The 16,814-nt window shown below is 46.0% G+C and overlaps 1 protein-coding gene across 4 annotated transcripts in view; it reads right to left on the bottom strand.

Annotated features, from left to right (window-relative positions):
• Positions 1-16,814, bottom strand: part of LOC107374534 (disks large homolog 4) — a 76,333-nt gene that overhangs the window by 43,111 nt on the left and 16,408 nt on the right. For all 4 annotated transcript variants that reach the window (XM_054737638.2, XM_054737639.2, XM_054737641.2 and 1 more), the window contains one exon: positions 14,581-14,631. In XM_054737638.2, the coding sequence (XP_054593613.2) occupies positions 14,581-14,631 (51 nt within the window). The remainder of the gene's footprint in view (positions 1-14,580; positions 14,632-16,814) is intronic.

The raw sequence follows: 16,814 nt of genomic DNA, 5'->3' as shown, positions 1-16,814 counted from the left end.
GTCTTTTATACAGGCGACCAGGTAAGACAGGTGTCTTTAATGATGGTGACTAGTGAAGACAGGTGTCTTTAGCGAGGGTGATTAGTGAAGACAGGTGATTTTAACGAGGGTAACTAATGAAGACAGGAGTCTTTAACGAGGGTGACTAGTGAAGACAGGTGTCTTTAACGAGGGTGACTAGTGAAGACAGGTGCCTTTAACGAGGGTGACTAGTGAAGACAGGGTGTTTTTATAGAGGGTGACTAGTGAAGACAGGAGTCTTTAATGAGGGTGACTAGTGAAGACAGGTTTCTTTAACGAGGGTGACTAGTGAAGACAGGGTGTTTTTATAGAGGGTGACTAGTGAAGACAGGAGTCTTTAACGAGGGTAACTAATGAAGACAGGAGTCTTTAACGAGGGTGACTAGTGAAGACAGGTGTTTTTAACGAGGGTGACTAGTGAAGAGAGGTGTCTTTAACAAGGTTGACTAGTGAAGACGGGTGTCTTTAACGAGGGTGACTAGTGAAGACATGTGTCTTTCATACAGGCGACCAGGGAAGACAGGTGTCTTTAATGATGGTGACTAGTGAAGGCAGGTGTCTTTAGCGAGGGTGATTAGTGAAGACAGGTGATTTTAACGAGGGTAACTAATGAAGACAGGAGTCTTTAACGAGGGTGACTAGTGAAGACAGGTGTCTTTAACGAGGGTGACTAGGGAAGACTGGTGTCTTTAACGAGGGTGACTAATGAAGACAGGAGTCTTTAACGAGGGTGACAAGTGAAGACAGGTGTATTTAACGAGGTGACTAGTGAAGACAGGAGTCTTTAACGAGGGTGACTAGTGAAGACAGGAGTCTTTAACGAGGGTGACTAGTGAAGACTGGTGTCTTTAACGAAGGTGACTAGTGAAGACAGGGTGTTTTTATAGAGGGCGACTAGTGAAGACAGGTGTTTTTAACGAGGGTTACTAGTGAAGACGGGTGTCTTTAACGAGGGTTACTAGTGAAGACAGGTGTCTTTAACGATGGTGACTAGTGAAGACAGGAGTCTTTAACGAGGGTTACTAGTAAAGGCAGGTGTCTTTTACATAGGTGACTAGTGAAGACAGGTGTCTTTAACGAGGGTGACTAGTGAAGACAGGTGTCTTTAACGAGGGTGACTAGTGAAGACAGGTGTCTTTAACGAGGGTGACTAATGAAGACAGGTGTCATTTATACAGGCGACCAGGGAAGACAGGTGTCTTTAATGATGGTGACTGGTGAAGACAGGTGTCTTTAGCGAGGGTGATTAGTGAAGACAGGTGATTTTAACGAGGGTGACTAATGAAGACAGGAGTCTTTAACGAGGGTGACTAGTGAAGACAGGTGTCTTTAACCAGGGTGACTGGTGAAGCCAGGTGTCTTTAACGAGGGTGACTAGTGAAGACAGGGTGTTTTTAAAGAGGGTGACTAGTGAAGACAGGAGTCTTTAATGAGGGTGACTAGTGAAGACAGGTGTCTTTAACGAGGGTGACTAGTGAAGACAGGGTGTTTTTATAGAGGGTGACTAGTGAAGACAGGAGTCTTTAACGAGGGTAACTAATGAAGACAGGAGTCTTTAACGAGGGTGACTAGTGAAGACAGGTGTATTTAACGAGGTGACTAGTGAAGACAGGTGTCTTTAACGAGGGTGACTAGTGAAGACAGGAGTCTTTAACGAGGGTGACTAGTGAAGACAGGTGTCTTTAACGAGGGTGACTAGTGAAGACAGGGTGTTTTTATAGAGGGTGACTAGTGAAGACAGGTGTTTTTAACGAGGGTGACTACTGAAGACAGGTGTCTTTAACGAGGGTGACTAGTGAAGACAGGTGTCTTTTATACAGGCGACCAGGTAAGACAGGTGTCTTTAATGATGGTGACTAGTGAAGACAGGTGTCTTTAGCGAGGGTGATTAGTGAAGACAGGTGATTTTAACGAGGGTAACTAATGAAGACAGGAGTCTTTAACGAGGGTGACTAGTGAAGACAGGTGTCTTTAACGAGGGTGACTAGTGAAGACAGGTGCCTTTAACGAGGGTGACTAGTGAAGACAGGGTGTTTTTATAGAGGGTGACTAGTGAAGACAGGAGTCTTTAATGAGGGTGACTAGTGAAGACAGGTTTCTTTAACGAGGGTGACTAGTGAAGACAGGGTGTTTTTATAGAGGGTGACTAGTGAAGACAGGAGTCTTTAACGAGGGTAACTAATGAAGACAGGAGTCTTTAACGAGGGTGACTAGTGAAGACAGGTGTTTTTAACGAGGGTGACTAGTGAAGAGAGGTGTCTTTAACAAGGTTGACTAGTGAAGACGGGTGTCTTTAACGAGGGTGACTAGTGAAGACATGTGTCTTTCATACAGGCGACCAGGGAAGACAGGTGTCTTTAATGATGGTGACTAGTGAAGGCAGGTGTCTTTAGCGAGGGTGATTAGTGAAGACAGGTGATTTTAACGAGGGTAACTAATGAAGACAGGAGTCTTTAACGAGGGTGACTAGTGAAGACAGGTGTCTTTAACGAGGGTGACTAGGGAAGACTGGTGTCTTTAACGAGGGTGACTAGTGAAGACAGGTGTCTTTAACGAGGGTGACTAGTGAAGACAGGTGTCTTTAACGAGGGTGATTAGTGAAGACAGGAGTCTTTAACGAGGGTTACTAGTAAAGGCAGGTGTATTTTACATAGGTGACTAGTGAAGACAAGTGTCTTTAACGAGGGTGACTAGTGAAGACAGGTGTCTTTAACGAGGGTGACTAATGAAGACAAGTGTCTTTTATACAGGCGACCAGGGAAGACAGGTGTCTATAATGATGGTGTCTAGTGAAGACAGGTGTCTTTAGCGAGGGTGATTAGTGAACACAGGTGTCTTTAACGAGGGTGACTAGTGAAGACAGGTGTCTTTAACGAGGGTGACTAGTGAAGACAGGGTGTTTTTATAGAGGGTGACTAGTGAAGACAGGAGTCTTTAACGAGGGTAACTAATGAAGACAGGAGTCTTTAACGAGGGTGACTAGTGAAGACAGGTGTATTTAACGAGGTGACTAGTGAAGACAGGTGTCTTTAACGAGGGTGACTAGTGAAGACAGGAGTCTTTAACGAGGGTGACTAGTGAAGACAGGTGTCTTTAACGAGGGTGACTAGTGAAGACAGGGTGTTTTTATAGAGGGTGACTAGTGAAGACAGGTGTTTTTAACGAGGGTGACTACTGAAGACAGGTGTCTTTAACGAGGGTGACTAGTGAAGACAGGTGTCTTTTATACAGGCGACCAGGTAAGACAGGTGTCTTTAATGATGGTGACTAGTGAAGACAGGTGTCTTTAGCGAGGGTGATTAGTGAAGACAGGTGATTTTAACGAGGGTAACTAATGAAGACAGGAGTCTTTAACGAGGGTGACTAGTGAAGACAGGTGTCTTTAACGAGGGTGACTAGTGAAGACAGGTGCCTTTAACGAGGGTGACTAGTGAAGACAGGGTGTTTTTATAGAGGGTGACTAGTGAAGACAGGAGTCTTTAATGAGGGTGACTAGTGAAGACAGGTTTCTTTAACGAGGGTGACTAGTGAAGACAGGGTGTTTTTATAGAGGGTGACTAGTGAAGACAGGAGTCTTTAACGAGGGTAACTAATGAAGACAGGAGTCTTTAACGAGGGTGACTAGTGAAGACAGGTGTTTTTAACGAGGGTGACTAGTGAAGAGAGGTGTCTTTAACAAGGTTGACTAGTGAAGACGGGTGTCTTTAACGAGGGTGACTAGTGAAGACATGTGTCTTTCATACAGGCGACCAGGGAAGACAGGTGTCTTTAATGATGGTGACTAGTGAAGGCAGGTGTCTTTAGCGAGGGTGATTAGTGAAGACAGGTGATTTTAACGAGGGTAACTAATGAAGACAGGAGTCTTTAACGAGGGTGACTAGTGAAGACAGGTGTCTTTAACGAGGGTGACTAGGGAAGACTGGTGTCTTTAACGAGGGTGACTAGTGAAGACAGGTGTCTTTAACGAGGGTGACTAGTGAAGACAGGTGTCTTTAACGAGGGTGATTAGTGAAGACAGGAGTCTTTAACGAGGGTTACTAGTAAAGGCAGGTGTATTTTACATAGGTGACTAGTGAAGACAAGTGTCTTTAACGAGGGTGACTAGTGAAGACAGGTGTCTTTAACGAGGGTGACTAATGAAGACAAGTGTCTTTTATACAGGCGACCAGGGAAGACAGGTGTCTATAATGATGGTGTCTAGTGAAGACAGGTGTCTTTAGCGAGGGTGATTAGTGAACACAGGTGTCTTTAACGAGGGTGACTAGTGAAGACAGGTGTTTTTAACGAGGGTGACTAGTGAAGACAGGTGTCTTTAACGAGGGTGACAAGTGAAGACAGGAGTCTTTAACGAGGGTTACTAGTAAAGGCAGGTGTCTTTTACATAGGTGACTAGTGAAGACAGGTGTCTTTAACGAGGGTGACTAGTGAAGACAGGTGTCTTTAACGAGGGTGACTAGTGAAGACAGGGTGTTTTTATAAAAGGGTGACTAGTGAAGACAGGAGTCATTAACGATGGTGACTAGTGAAGACAGGTGTCTTTAACGAGGGTGACTAGTGAAGACAGGGTGTTTTAATAGAGGGTGACTAGTGAAGACAGGAGTCTTTAACGAGGGTAACTAATGAAGACAGGAGTCTTTAACGAGGGTGACTAGTGAAGACAGGTGTTTTTAACGAGGGTGACTAGGGAAGACAGGTGTCTTTAACGAGGGTGACTATTGAAGACAGGTGTCTTTAACGAGGGTGACTAGTGAAGACAGGTGAATTTAACGAGGGTTACTAGTAAAGACAGGTGTCTTTTACATAGGTGACTAGTGAAGACAGGTGTCTTTAACAAGGGTGACTAGTGAAGACAGGTGTCTTTAACGAGGGTGACTAATGAAGACAGGTGTCTCTCATACAGGCGACCAGGGAAGACAGGTGTCTTTAATAATGGTGACTAGTGAAGACAGGTGTCTTTAGCGAGGGTGATTAGTGAACACAGGTGTCTTTAACGAGGGTGACTAGTGAAGACAGGTGATTTTAACGAGGGTGACTAGTGAAGACAGGTGTCTTTAACGAGGGTGACTAGTGAAGACAGGAGTCTTTAATGAGGGTTACTAGTAAAGGCAGGTGTCTTTTACATAGGTGACTAGTGAAGACAGGTGTCTTTAACGAGGGTGACTAGTGAAGACAGGTGTCTTTAACGAGGGTGACTAGTGAAGACAGGTGTCTTTAACGAGGGTGACTAATGAAGACAGGTGTCATTTATACAGGCGACCAGGGAAGACAGGTGTCTTTAATGATGGTGACTAGTGAAGACAGGTGTCTTTAGCGAGGGTGATTAGTGAACACAGGTGATTTTAACGAGGGTGACTAATGAAGACAGGAGTCTTTAACGAGGGTGACTAGTGAAGACAGGTGTCTTTAACGAGGGTGACTAGTGAAGACAGGCGTCTTTAACGAGGGTGACTAGTGAAGACAGGGTGTTTTTATAGAGGGTGACTAGTGAAGACAGGAGTCTTTAACGAGGGTGACTACTGAAGACAGGTGTCTTTAACGAGGGTGACTAGTGAATACAGGGTGTTTTTATAGAGGGTGACTAGTGAAGACAGGAGTCTTTAACGAGGGTAACTAATGAAGACAGGAGTCTTTAACGAGGGTGACTAGTGAAGACAGGTGTTTTTAACGAGGGTGACTAGTGAAGACAGGTGTCTTTAACGAGGGTGACTAGTGAAGACAGGAGTCTTTAACGAGGGTGACTAGTGAAGACAGGTGTCTTTAACGAAGGTGACTAGTGAAGACAGGGTGTTTTTATAGAGGGTGACTAGTGAAGACAGGTGTTTTTAACGAGGGTGACTAGTGAAGACGGGTGTTTTTAACGAGGGTGACTAGTGAAGACAGGTGTCTTTTATACAGGCGACCAGGGAAGACAGGTGTCTTTAATGATGGTGACTAGTGAAGACAGGTGTCTTTAGCGAGGGTGATTAGTGAGGACATGTGATTTTAACGAGGGTAACTAATGAAGACAGCAGTCTTTAACGAGGGTGACTAGTGAAGACAGGTGTCTTTAACGAGGGTGACTAGTGAAGACAGGTGTCTTTAACGAGGGTGACTAGTGAAGACAGGGTGTTTTTATTGAGGGTGACTAGTGAAGACAGGTGTCTTTAAGGAGGGTGACTAGTGAAGACAGGTGTCTTTAACGAGGGTGACTAATGAAGACAGGTGTCCTTTATACAGACGACCAGGGAAGACAGGTGTCTTTAATGATGGTGACTAGTGAAGACAGGTGTCTTTAGCGAGGGTGATTAGTGAAGACAGGTGATTTTAACGAGGGTAACTAATGAAGACAGGAGTCTTTAACGAGGGTGACTAGTGAAGACAGGTGTCTTTAACGAGGGTGACTGGTGAAGACAGGTGTCTTTAACGAGGGTGACTAGTGAAGACAGGGTGTTTTTATAGAGGGTGACTAGTGAAGACAGGAGTCTTTAACGAGGGTGACTAGTGAAGACAGGTGTCTTTAACGAGGGTGACTAGTGAAGACAGGGTGTTTTTATAGAAGGTGACTAGTGAAGACAGGAGTCTTTAACGAGGGTAACTAATGAAGACAGGAGTCTTTAACGAGGGTGACAAGTGAAGACAGGTGTATTTAACGAGGTGACTAGTGAAGACAGGTGTCTTTAACGAGGGTGACTAGTGAAGACAGGAGTCTTTAACGAGGGTGACTAGTGAAGACAGGTGTCTTTAACGAAGGTGACTAGTGAAGACAGGGTGTTTTTATAGAGGGTGACTAGTGAAGACAGGTGTTTTTAACGAGGGTGACTAGTGAAGACGGGTGTCTTTAACGAGGGTTACTAGTGAAGACAGGTGTCTTTAACGATGGTGACTAGTGAAGACAGGAGTCTTTAACGAGGGTTACTAGTAAAGGCAGGTGTCTTTTACATAGGTGACTAGTGAAGACAGGTGTCTTTAACGAGGGTGACTAGTGAAGACAGGTGTCTTTAACGAGGGTGACTAGTGAAGACAGGTGTCTTTAACGAGGGTGACTAATGAAGACAGGTGTCATTTATACAGGCGACCAGGGAAGACAGGTGTCTTTAATGATGGTGACTAGTGAAGACAGGTGTCTTTAGCGAGGGTGATTAGTGAAGACAGGTGATTTTAACGAGGGTGACTAATGAAGACAGGAGTCTTTAACGAGGGTGACTAGTGAAGACAGGTGTCTTTAACCAGGGTGACTGGTGAAGCCAGGTGTCTTTAACGAGGGTGACTAGTGAAGACAGGGTGTTTTTATAGAGGGTGACTAGTGAAGACAGGAGTCTTTAACGAGGGTGACTAGTGAAGACAGGTGTCTTTAACGAGGGTGACTAGTGAAGACAGGGTGTTTTTATAGAGGGTGACTAGTGAAGACAGGAGTCTTTAACGAGGGTAACTAATGAAGACAGGAGTCTTTAACGAGGGTGACTAGTGAAGACAGGTGTATTTAACGAGGTGACTAGTGAAGACAGGTGTCTTTAACGAGGGTGACTAGTGAAGACAGGAGTCTTTAACGAGGGTGACTAGTGAAGACAGGTGTCTTTAACGAGGGTGACTAGTGAAGACAGGGTGTTTTTATAGAGGGTGACTAGTGAAGACAGGTGTTTTTAACGAGGGTGACTAGTGAAGACGGGTGTCTTTAACGAGGGTGACTAGTGAAGACAGGTGTCTTTTATACAGGCGACCAGGTAAGACAGGTGTCTTTAATGATGGTGACTAGTGAAGACAGGTGTCTTTAGCGAGGGTGATTAGTGAAGACAGGTGATTTTAACGAGGGTAACTAATGAAGACAGGAGTCTTTAACGAGGGTGACTAGTGAAGACAGGTGTCTTTAACGAGGGTGACTAGTGAAGACAGGTTTCTTTAACGAGGGTGACTAGTGAAGACAGGGTGTTTTTATAGAGGGTGACTAGTGAAGACAGGAGTCTTTAATGAGGGTGACTAGTGAAGACAGGTGTCTTTAACGAGGGTGACTAGTGAAGACAGGGTGTTTTTATAGAGGGTGACTAGTGAAGACAGGAGTCTTTAACGAGGGTAACTAATGAAGACAGGAGTCTTTAACGAGGGTGACTAGTGAAGACAGGTGTTTTTAACGAGGGTGACTAGTGAAGACAGGTGTCTTTAACGAGGGTGACTAGTGAAGGCAGGTGTCTTTAACGAGGGTGACTAGTGAAGACAGGTGAATTTAACGAGGTTTACTAGTAAAGACAGGTGTCTTTTATATCGGTGACTAGTGAAGAGAGGTGTCTTTAACGAGGTTGACTAGTGAAGACGGGTGTCTTTAACGAGGGTGACTAGTGAAGACAGGTGTCTTTCATACAGGCGACCAGGGAAGACAGGTGTCTTTAATGATGGTGACTAGTGAAGGCAGGTGTCTTTAGCGAGGGTGATTAGTGAAGACAGGTGATTTTAACGAGGGTAACTAATGAAGACAGGAGTCTTTAACGAGGGTGACTAGTGAAGACAGGTGTCTTTAACGACGGTGACTAGTGAAGACAGGTGTCTTTAACGAAGGTGACTAGTGAAGACAGGGTGTTTTTATAGAGGGTGACTAGTGAAGACAGGTGTTTTTAACGAGGGTGACTAGTGAAGACGGGTGTCTTTAACGAGGGTTACTAGTGAAGACAGGTGTCTTTAACGATGGTGACTAGTGAAGACAGGAGTCTTTAACGAGGGTTACTAGTAAAGGCAGGTGTCTTTTACATAGGTGACTAGTGAAGACAGGTGTCTTTAACGAGGGTGACTAGTGAAGACAGGTGTCTTTAACGAGGGTGACTAGTGAAGACAGGTGTCTTTAACGAGGGTGACTAATGAAGACAGGTGTCATTTATACAGGCGACCAGGGAAGACAGGTGTCTTTAATGATGGTGACTAGTGAAGACAGGTGTCTTTAGCGAGGGTGATTAGTGAAGACAGGTGATTTTAACGAGGGTGACTAATGAAGACAGGAGTCTTTAACGAGGGTGACTAGTGAAGACAGGTGTCTTTAACCAGGGTGACTGGTGAAGCCAGGTGTCTTTAACGAGGGTGACTAGTGAAGACAGGGTGTTTTTATAGAGGGTGACTAGTGAAGACAGGAGTCTTTAACGAGGGTGACTAGTGAAGACAGGTGTCTTTAACGAGGGTGACTAGTGAAGACAGGGTGTTTTTATAGAGGGTGACTAGTGAAGACAGGAGTCTTTAACGAGGGTAACTAATGAAAACAGGAGTCTTTAACGAGGGTGTTTAGTGAAGACAGGTGTATTTAACGAGGTGACTAGTGAAGACAGGTGTCTTTAACGAGGGTGACTAGTGAAGACAGGAGTCTTTAACGAGGGTGACTAGTGAAGACAGGTGTCTTTAACGAGGGTGACTAGTGAAGACAGGGTGTTTTTATAGAGGGTGACTAGTGAAGACAGGTGTTTTTAACGAGGGTGACTAGTGAAGACGGGTGTCTTTAACGAGGGTGACTAGTGAAGACAGGTGTCTTTTATACAGGCGACCAGGTAAGACAGGTGTCTTTAATGATGGTGACTAGTGAAGACAGGTGTCTTTAGCGAGGGTGATTAGTGAAGACAGGTGATTTTAACGAGGGTAACTAATGAAGACAGGAGTCTTTAACGAGGGTGACTAGTGAAGACAGGTGTCTTTAACGAGGGTGACTAGTGAAGACAGGTGTCTTTAACGAGGGTGACTAGTGAAGACAGGGTGTTTTTATAGAGGGTGACTAGTGAAGACAGGAGTCTTTAATGAGGGTGACTAGTGAAGACAGGTGTCTTTAACGAGGGTGACTAGTGAAGACAGGGTGTTTTTATAGAGGGTGACTAGTGAAGACAGGAGTCTTTAACGAGGGTAACTAATGAAGACAGGAGTCTTTAACGAGGGTGACTAGTGAAGACAGGTGTTTTTAACGAGGGTGACTAGTGAAGACAGGTGTCTTTAACGAGGGTGACTAGTGAAGGCAGGTGTCTTTAACGAGGGTGACTAGTGAAGACAGGTGAATTTAACGAGGTTTACTAGTAAAGACAGGTGTCTTTTATATCGTTGACTAGTGAAGAGAGGTGTCTTTAACGAGGTTGACTAGTGAAGACGGGTGTCTTTAACGAGGGTGACTAGTGAAGACAGGTGTCTTTCATACAGGCGACCAGGGAAGACAGGTGTCTTTAATGATGGTGACTAGTGAAGGCAGGTGTCTTTAGCGAGGGTGATTAGTGAAGACAGGTGATTTTAACGAGGGTAACTAATGAAGACAGGAGTCTTTAACGAGGGTGACTAGTGAAGACAGGTGTCTTTAACGAGGGTGACTAGGGAAGACTGGTGTCTTTAACGAGGGTGACTAGTGAAGACAGGTGTCTTTTATAGAGGGTGACTAGTAAAGACAGGTGTCTTTAACGAGGGTGACTAGTGAAGACAGGGTGTTTTTATAGAGGGTGACTAGTGAAGACAGGAGTCTTTAACGAGGGTGACTAGTGAAGACAGGTGTCTTTAACGAGGGTGACTAGTGAAGACAGGGTGTTTTTATAGAGGGTGACTAGTGAAGACAGGAGTCTTTAACGAGGGTGACTGGTGAAGACAGGTGATTTTAACGAGGGTAACTAATGAAGACAGGAGTCTTTAACGAGGGTGACTAGAGAAGACAGGTGTCTTTAACGAGGGTAACTAATGAAGACAGGAGTCTTTAACGAGGGTGACTAGTGAATACAGGTGATTTTAACGAGGGTGACTAGTGAAGACAGGTGTCTTTAACAAGGGTGACTAGTGAAGACAGGTGTCTTTAACGAGGGTGACTAGTGAAGACAGGTGAATTTAACGAGGGTTACTAGTAAAGACAGGTGTCTTTTATATAGGTGACTAGTGAATACAGGTGTTTTTAACGAGGGTGACTAGTGAAGACAGGTGTCTTTAACGAGGGTGACTAGTGAAGACAGGTGTCTTTAACGAGGGTGACTAGTGAAGACAGCTGAATTTAACGAGGGTTACTAGTAAAGACAGGTGTCTTTTATATAGGTGACTAGTGAAGAGAGGTGTCTTTAACGAGGGTGACTAGTGAAGACAGGTGTCTTTAACGAGGGTGACTAGTGAAGACAGGTGTATTTAACGAGGGTGACTAGTGAAGACAGGTGAATTTAACGAGGGTTACTAGTAAAGACAGGTGTCTTTTATATAGGTGACTAGTGAAGAGAGGTGTCTTTAACGACGGTGACTAGTGAAGACAGGTGTATTTAACGAGGGTGACTAGTGAAGACAGGTGTATTTAACGAGGGTGACTAGTGAAGACAGGTGAATTTAACGAGGGTTACTAGTAAAGACAGGTGTCTTTTATATAGGTGACTAGTGAATACAGGTGTTTTTAACTTGGGTGACTAGTGAAGACAGGTGTCTTTAACGAGGGTGACTAGTGAAGACAGGTGTCTTTAACGAGGGTGACTAGTGAAGACAGGTGAATTTAACGAGGGTGACTAGTAAAGACAGGTGTCTTTTATATAGGTGACTAGTGAAGAGAGGTGTCTTTAACGAGGGTGACTAATTGAGTAGGAGTTGTTGGTTGGGGTTCCACTACTTATTTCACTCGATGAAATGCTAGACATTTACTATCTTTTATATGTTAGGGTTTGAATTTTCGTCTGATGTGCAGTGCCCCGGCATCTGTCACAGTGAAACCGCACCTACTATATAATTAACCCGTTCTGAGACTTTTCATTTCTGCCACTGGACAAACGTTTGAAGTCAAAAGCGAGTGATGCTTCTAGAAGCTTTAACTTCTCCCTAAATCTTTGATTTGTGTTTTCCACTTTCTAATCATAAACAAAGGCTTCCATCACACCAGGTAACAGAGGGCCGAGACCTGGGTTAACGCCAGGTTCCAGAGGCGGTGCGAAAGCGGGTCCGGTATTGGAGTTCTGGAGGTTGATCATCGCGGACCTGATCGACAATAGTAAGTCTCGATCATATGTTAGCAGGGACTCCGCACCAGATAGACAAAAAACAATAAATAACCAAAACAGATCAGGAGCCTAGCAGACGTACAGCTGAAATAATGGCCAGAGGTGGAGACGGCAGCGCTCAGGACATTTATTATCCCTCAAAGAAGACAAAGTGGGAAGTACGGGTATCTTTTGGATATCTGAAGAATGCCGAGGGACAGCTGATAGAAGACGGCTATCCTGTTTGCAGCACGAGCAGAAAAAGTGTCTGTGAAAGGCAGCAACGCTTCAGATCTCATGACACATCTGCGTGACCATCACCCACAACTCTACAGTCAACGCAAGGCAAGCTAACGTTAGCGTTTTAGCTAAAATGCGTGATCCGAGGATTTGGGTTGAGGGAGAAGGCAACGAGTCGCTATATAAAGCAGCCGCAGCGCCGCTACCTGCATATAAACCGTGTCGCGGACACCGCCATGTTGAAATGACGCTATGCATTACGGGGCTCCCAGGGGCCGATAAGAGTTGGTCTCTCTCCGAGAATAATTATGAATTTAACAATGATTACTGCCTGATGACATTTTCCCACATCTGCAAAGCTCACTGGAAGGACACAAACCGAGGACTATACTTTCCTGATATAGGGTTTATTACTCAAGTAAGGGTAAAAAAGTATCTGATTAGAAGGCTACTTGAGTACTGAGTATCATCTAATATTTTTAAATGATGACATCAAACAGACATAAAATAAGAAGTTATGGGCAAATATTGGTATTTTAAAGACTAAAGGGGAAAAATGTAAACAAATAAACAACAGAATTACAAAATAACACATTTTAGGCAACATTTAGACACAAACTGAGGACAATATTTCCTGATATACAGGGTTTATTTGTGTGAAAATGTAGCACGTTTAAAAAAATACCGCGATAAAACCGAAAACCGTGGTAATTTTGGTCACAATAACCATGAGGTTACATTTTCACACCGTGACGACCCTAGTACAGACCATTTTAGATTAGGTTACATTTCCTTTATTCCCAGATTATGTAGTTTGTAGCACTCATTATAATGCTGTAGAAAATTTCTGGCCAATCCACGTGATCGTATCGGTGATCGGTATTGGTGATCAGCATTCTTTGATATCGGTATCGTGATCGGCAGCAAAAAACCTGATTGGTGCATCCCTACTTGACACTCAGCTTTGAGGGTTGGATGGGGGGTTAAACCCCCAGAGAGGTCCCGAGCACAGCCACTGCTGCAAGTCACCGCTGCCCTCCATGGGGATGGGTCAGACGCTGAGACACATTCCACCACACATCAGTGTGACCGCTGGGACTTCATCTTTAATCTTTAAATAACATGATCAAGCGCTGCAGATGCCTGTTAATCACAGGTGTGAGGCAACAGAGACACACGGGTGTTTAAAAGAGCAACGTGGAAGACACGCAGGACAGTGGGCCCGAGGACCAGGGTTATGAACAACTGCATTATACTGGAGTGAATCATTCATCCATTCATACACAAATGTAGCTGACCCTGGATCAGCGTAAATAAACACCCACATATCAGGAGGGTTTAGAACTGACTCAGGATCAGATTCAGGTGGTGCTGATCAGCTCAGATCAGAGTAACGATCAGGTGGCTTCAGCTGCTAAAAACAGCTGACAGGAAGTTAAAAATAGCCAGCTAAATATAGACCTATGATGTCACACCAGGGTCTGGGAGGAGTTAAAAATAACTGATGATGTCGCCAGGGTCAGCTTGTAGACTCAGAGAGATCGTTTAAAAACATCTGCATGTGTGTGTGCGTGTGTGTGTGTGTGTGTGTGTGTGTGTGTGTGTGTATGTGTGTGTGTGTGTGTGTGTGTGTGTGTGTGTGTGTGTGTGTGTGTGTGTGTGTGTGTGTGTGTGTGTATGTGTGTATGTGTATGTGTGTGTGTGCGTGTGTGTGTGTGTGTCTACGTGCGTGTGCATGTGTGTGTGTGTGTGTGTCTACGTGTGTGTGTGTGTGTGTGTGTGTGTGTGTGAGTGCGTGTGTATGTGTGTGTGTGTGTGTGTGTGTGTGTCTACGTGTGTGTGTGTGTGTGAGTGCGTGTGTATGTGTGTGTGTGTGTGTGTATGTGTGCGTGTGCGTGTGTGTCTACGTGTGTGCGTGCGTGTGTGCGTGTGTGCGTGCGTGTGTGCGTGCGTGTGTGTGTGTGTGTGTGTGTGTGTGTGTGTGTGTGTGTGTGTGTGTGTGTGAGTGCGTGTGTATGTGTGTGTGTGTGTGTGTATGTGTGCGTGTGCGTGTGTGTCTACGTGTGTGCGTGCGTGTGTGCGTGTGTGCGTGCGTGTGTGCGTGCGTGTGTATGTGTGTGTGTGTGTGTGTATGTGTGCGTGTGCGTGTGTGTCTACGTGTGTGCGTGCGTGTGTGCGTGTGTGCGTGCGTGTGTGCGTGCGTGTGTGCGTGCGTGTGTGTGTGTGTGTGTGTGTGCGTGTGTGTGTGTGTGTGTGTGTGTGTCTACGTGTGTGCGTGCGTGTGTGCGTGTGTGCGTGCGTGTGTGCGTGCGTGTGTGTGTGTGTGTGTGTGTGTGTGTGTGTGTGTGTGTGTGTGTGTCTACGTGTGTGTGTGTGTGTCTACGTGTGTGTGTGTGTGTCCTACCCTCTCCAGCGTTATCTCCTCGTATTCCAGCTCTCCCTCTGAACCGTTCATCTGGAACGACACACAAACATCACAAAGGGTTAAGCAGCTCTTCAGCTCGTTGCTATGACGACTCGATGGTAACAGCTGTTCCTCCCTGAAGGGGCCAGTTACCGTGGTGACTGTGTCCATGGCAACCTGTTTTCTATCTCTGAGAGATCCCAGGATGTGTTGATGACATCATATCCTGTCTCTGTATCAGTTAAGAGTAATGGAGCCTGAAGACCAGAAGTTCTGATCTGGTTCAGTTATGGTTACATCCGTCCATGCAGCTGCAGAAGTTAGCGGTAAATGTCTCGTACTTATGTAGTTTCACAACCCCGCCCCCATAGGGCTCACAGGAGCTGTGGGACTCCACCCGTCCCTCCAACCACCTCCAGCAGGTGAGCAGGGTGAAGCTGCCATCACACACACTCTCACACCACACCTCCAATCATGCCCGCTGACCACGAAGTCATTACGTCTTGCTGGAGACAGACTCACATATCCCAGGAGAACATCCAGGTTCAAGAAGGACTACAACCACCAGATGTCCACGTCCACAACCCTAACATCACGTCACCAGGGACCTAAACTGTCTTAAGCAGATGACTCAACCAGCAGATGTTCTCAGACTCGTGTTCATGTTCTCCAGAGTAGAGGAGACATGTTGGTAGGACACTGAGTAAGTCTCTGACTGGAACCACTGACTAGTGAAGACGCTCCTGAGACACATGGATGTCTGGAGACATCTGGAGGAGTTCCCATCACCAGCGTCCAGCTGGTGTGTCACGACCTGCTGCGGATGAGAACGACCGGGACACCTGGACACCTCACGTTGGACTAAGACACCTGGACACGGTACTGGTCTTTAGAATGGACCAGGCTATCTTCGCACAGATCCAACTGAATTATGAACAATGAGGCTAAAGAGGTCTTTGCTCCTGTCTTAATGCCCTCTCTCATAGATGTGTTTATAATTCATCATGTGTCTCAGCCCCTCCCAGGACTGCCACCTTACCGTGTGGAGGGGTGTGAGTGTCCCATCGGTTGTCTGAGGCTTTATGCCTCTGGTAGGGTTACCCATGCTAAACAGGTCCTAGGTGAGGGATCAGACAAGGAGACCTCTCATGAAGAGAAACAGAAGTTGAGTGTTCCCTCGCTCAGGCACGGGTCACCGGGCCCCCCCTCTGGAGCCAGGCCTGGAGGTGGGGCACGTTGGCGAGTGCCTGGTGACCGGACTTTCACCCATGGAGCCCGGCCGGGCACAGAAGAGGAAACGCGGGCCCCCCTTCCCATGGGTTCACCACTCGTGGGAGGGGCCAAAGGGGTCGGGTGCAGTGTGTGACGGGTGGTAGTCGAGGGCGGGGACCTTGGTGCTCTGATCCTCGGCTACAGAAGCTGGCTCTTGGCACGTAGGATGTCACCTCTGTGGTGGGGAAGGAGCCTGAGTTGGTGTATGAGGTTGAGAGGTTCTGACTAGATATAGTCGGACTCACCTCAACGCATGGCAGATCAGAGCTGCGGCCACAGGGTCGTCAGTGCCTGTCATGGTGCCAATGCCCAATCCTGCTGTTGGACACCAACGATTAGGGGTGCTGTCAAGCGGAAGAAAGAGTCCTATCGGGTCTTTTTGGCCCGTGGGACTCCAGAGGCAGCTAATAGGTACCTGCAGGCCACGTGGTCGGTCAAAAACCTGGGCGCAGGAGGAGTTTGTTGAGAGCTTGGAGCAAGACTACCATACAGCTTCAAGGAGATTCTGGTCCACCGGCACCTCAGGATGGGAAACCAGTACGCTACCAACACTGTTTGTAGTGGGGAGGTGTCGGGACGTTGTAGATCAGTGGGCAGAGTACTTCCAAGGCCTCCTCAATCCCACCTGCACACCTTCCAGTGAGGACGCAGAGTCCGGGGGCTTTGGGGACTCCATCCTCTGGTGCTGAGGTCACTGAGGTGGTCAAAAAGCTTCTTGGTGGAAAGGCTCCGGGGGTTCCTTAAGGCATTTCTTGTTCTTTTCTTACACAGTTTAGTAAAAAGTATTTTACCTGACATGTTTGGCTAATATCTCTAGCCATCTTTAGAGATTGCCGGAGTTGGTGGCATCACTTCCTTTTATCTGAACCATGAACCATGAAGAGAGACGATGGAGTATTCACACTGGATCATGCTCGGGACAGTGTCATCCCCACACCATAGTTTATTTACATAGCATACCA

This window comes from Nothobranchius furzeri, chromosome 2, assembly GCF_043380555.1.
Source record: "Nothobranchius furzeri strain GRZ-AD chromosome 2, NfurGRZ-RIMD1, whole genome shotgun sequence".
Taxonomy (NCBI): Eukaryota; Metazoa; Chordata; class Actinopteri; order Cyprinodontiformes; family Nothobranchiidae; genus Nothobranchius; species Nothobranchius furzeri.
The sequence above is the reverse complement of the archived record's forward strand: the minus strand, read 5'-3'. Positions and strand labels throughout refer to the sequence as shown.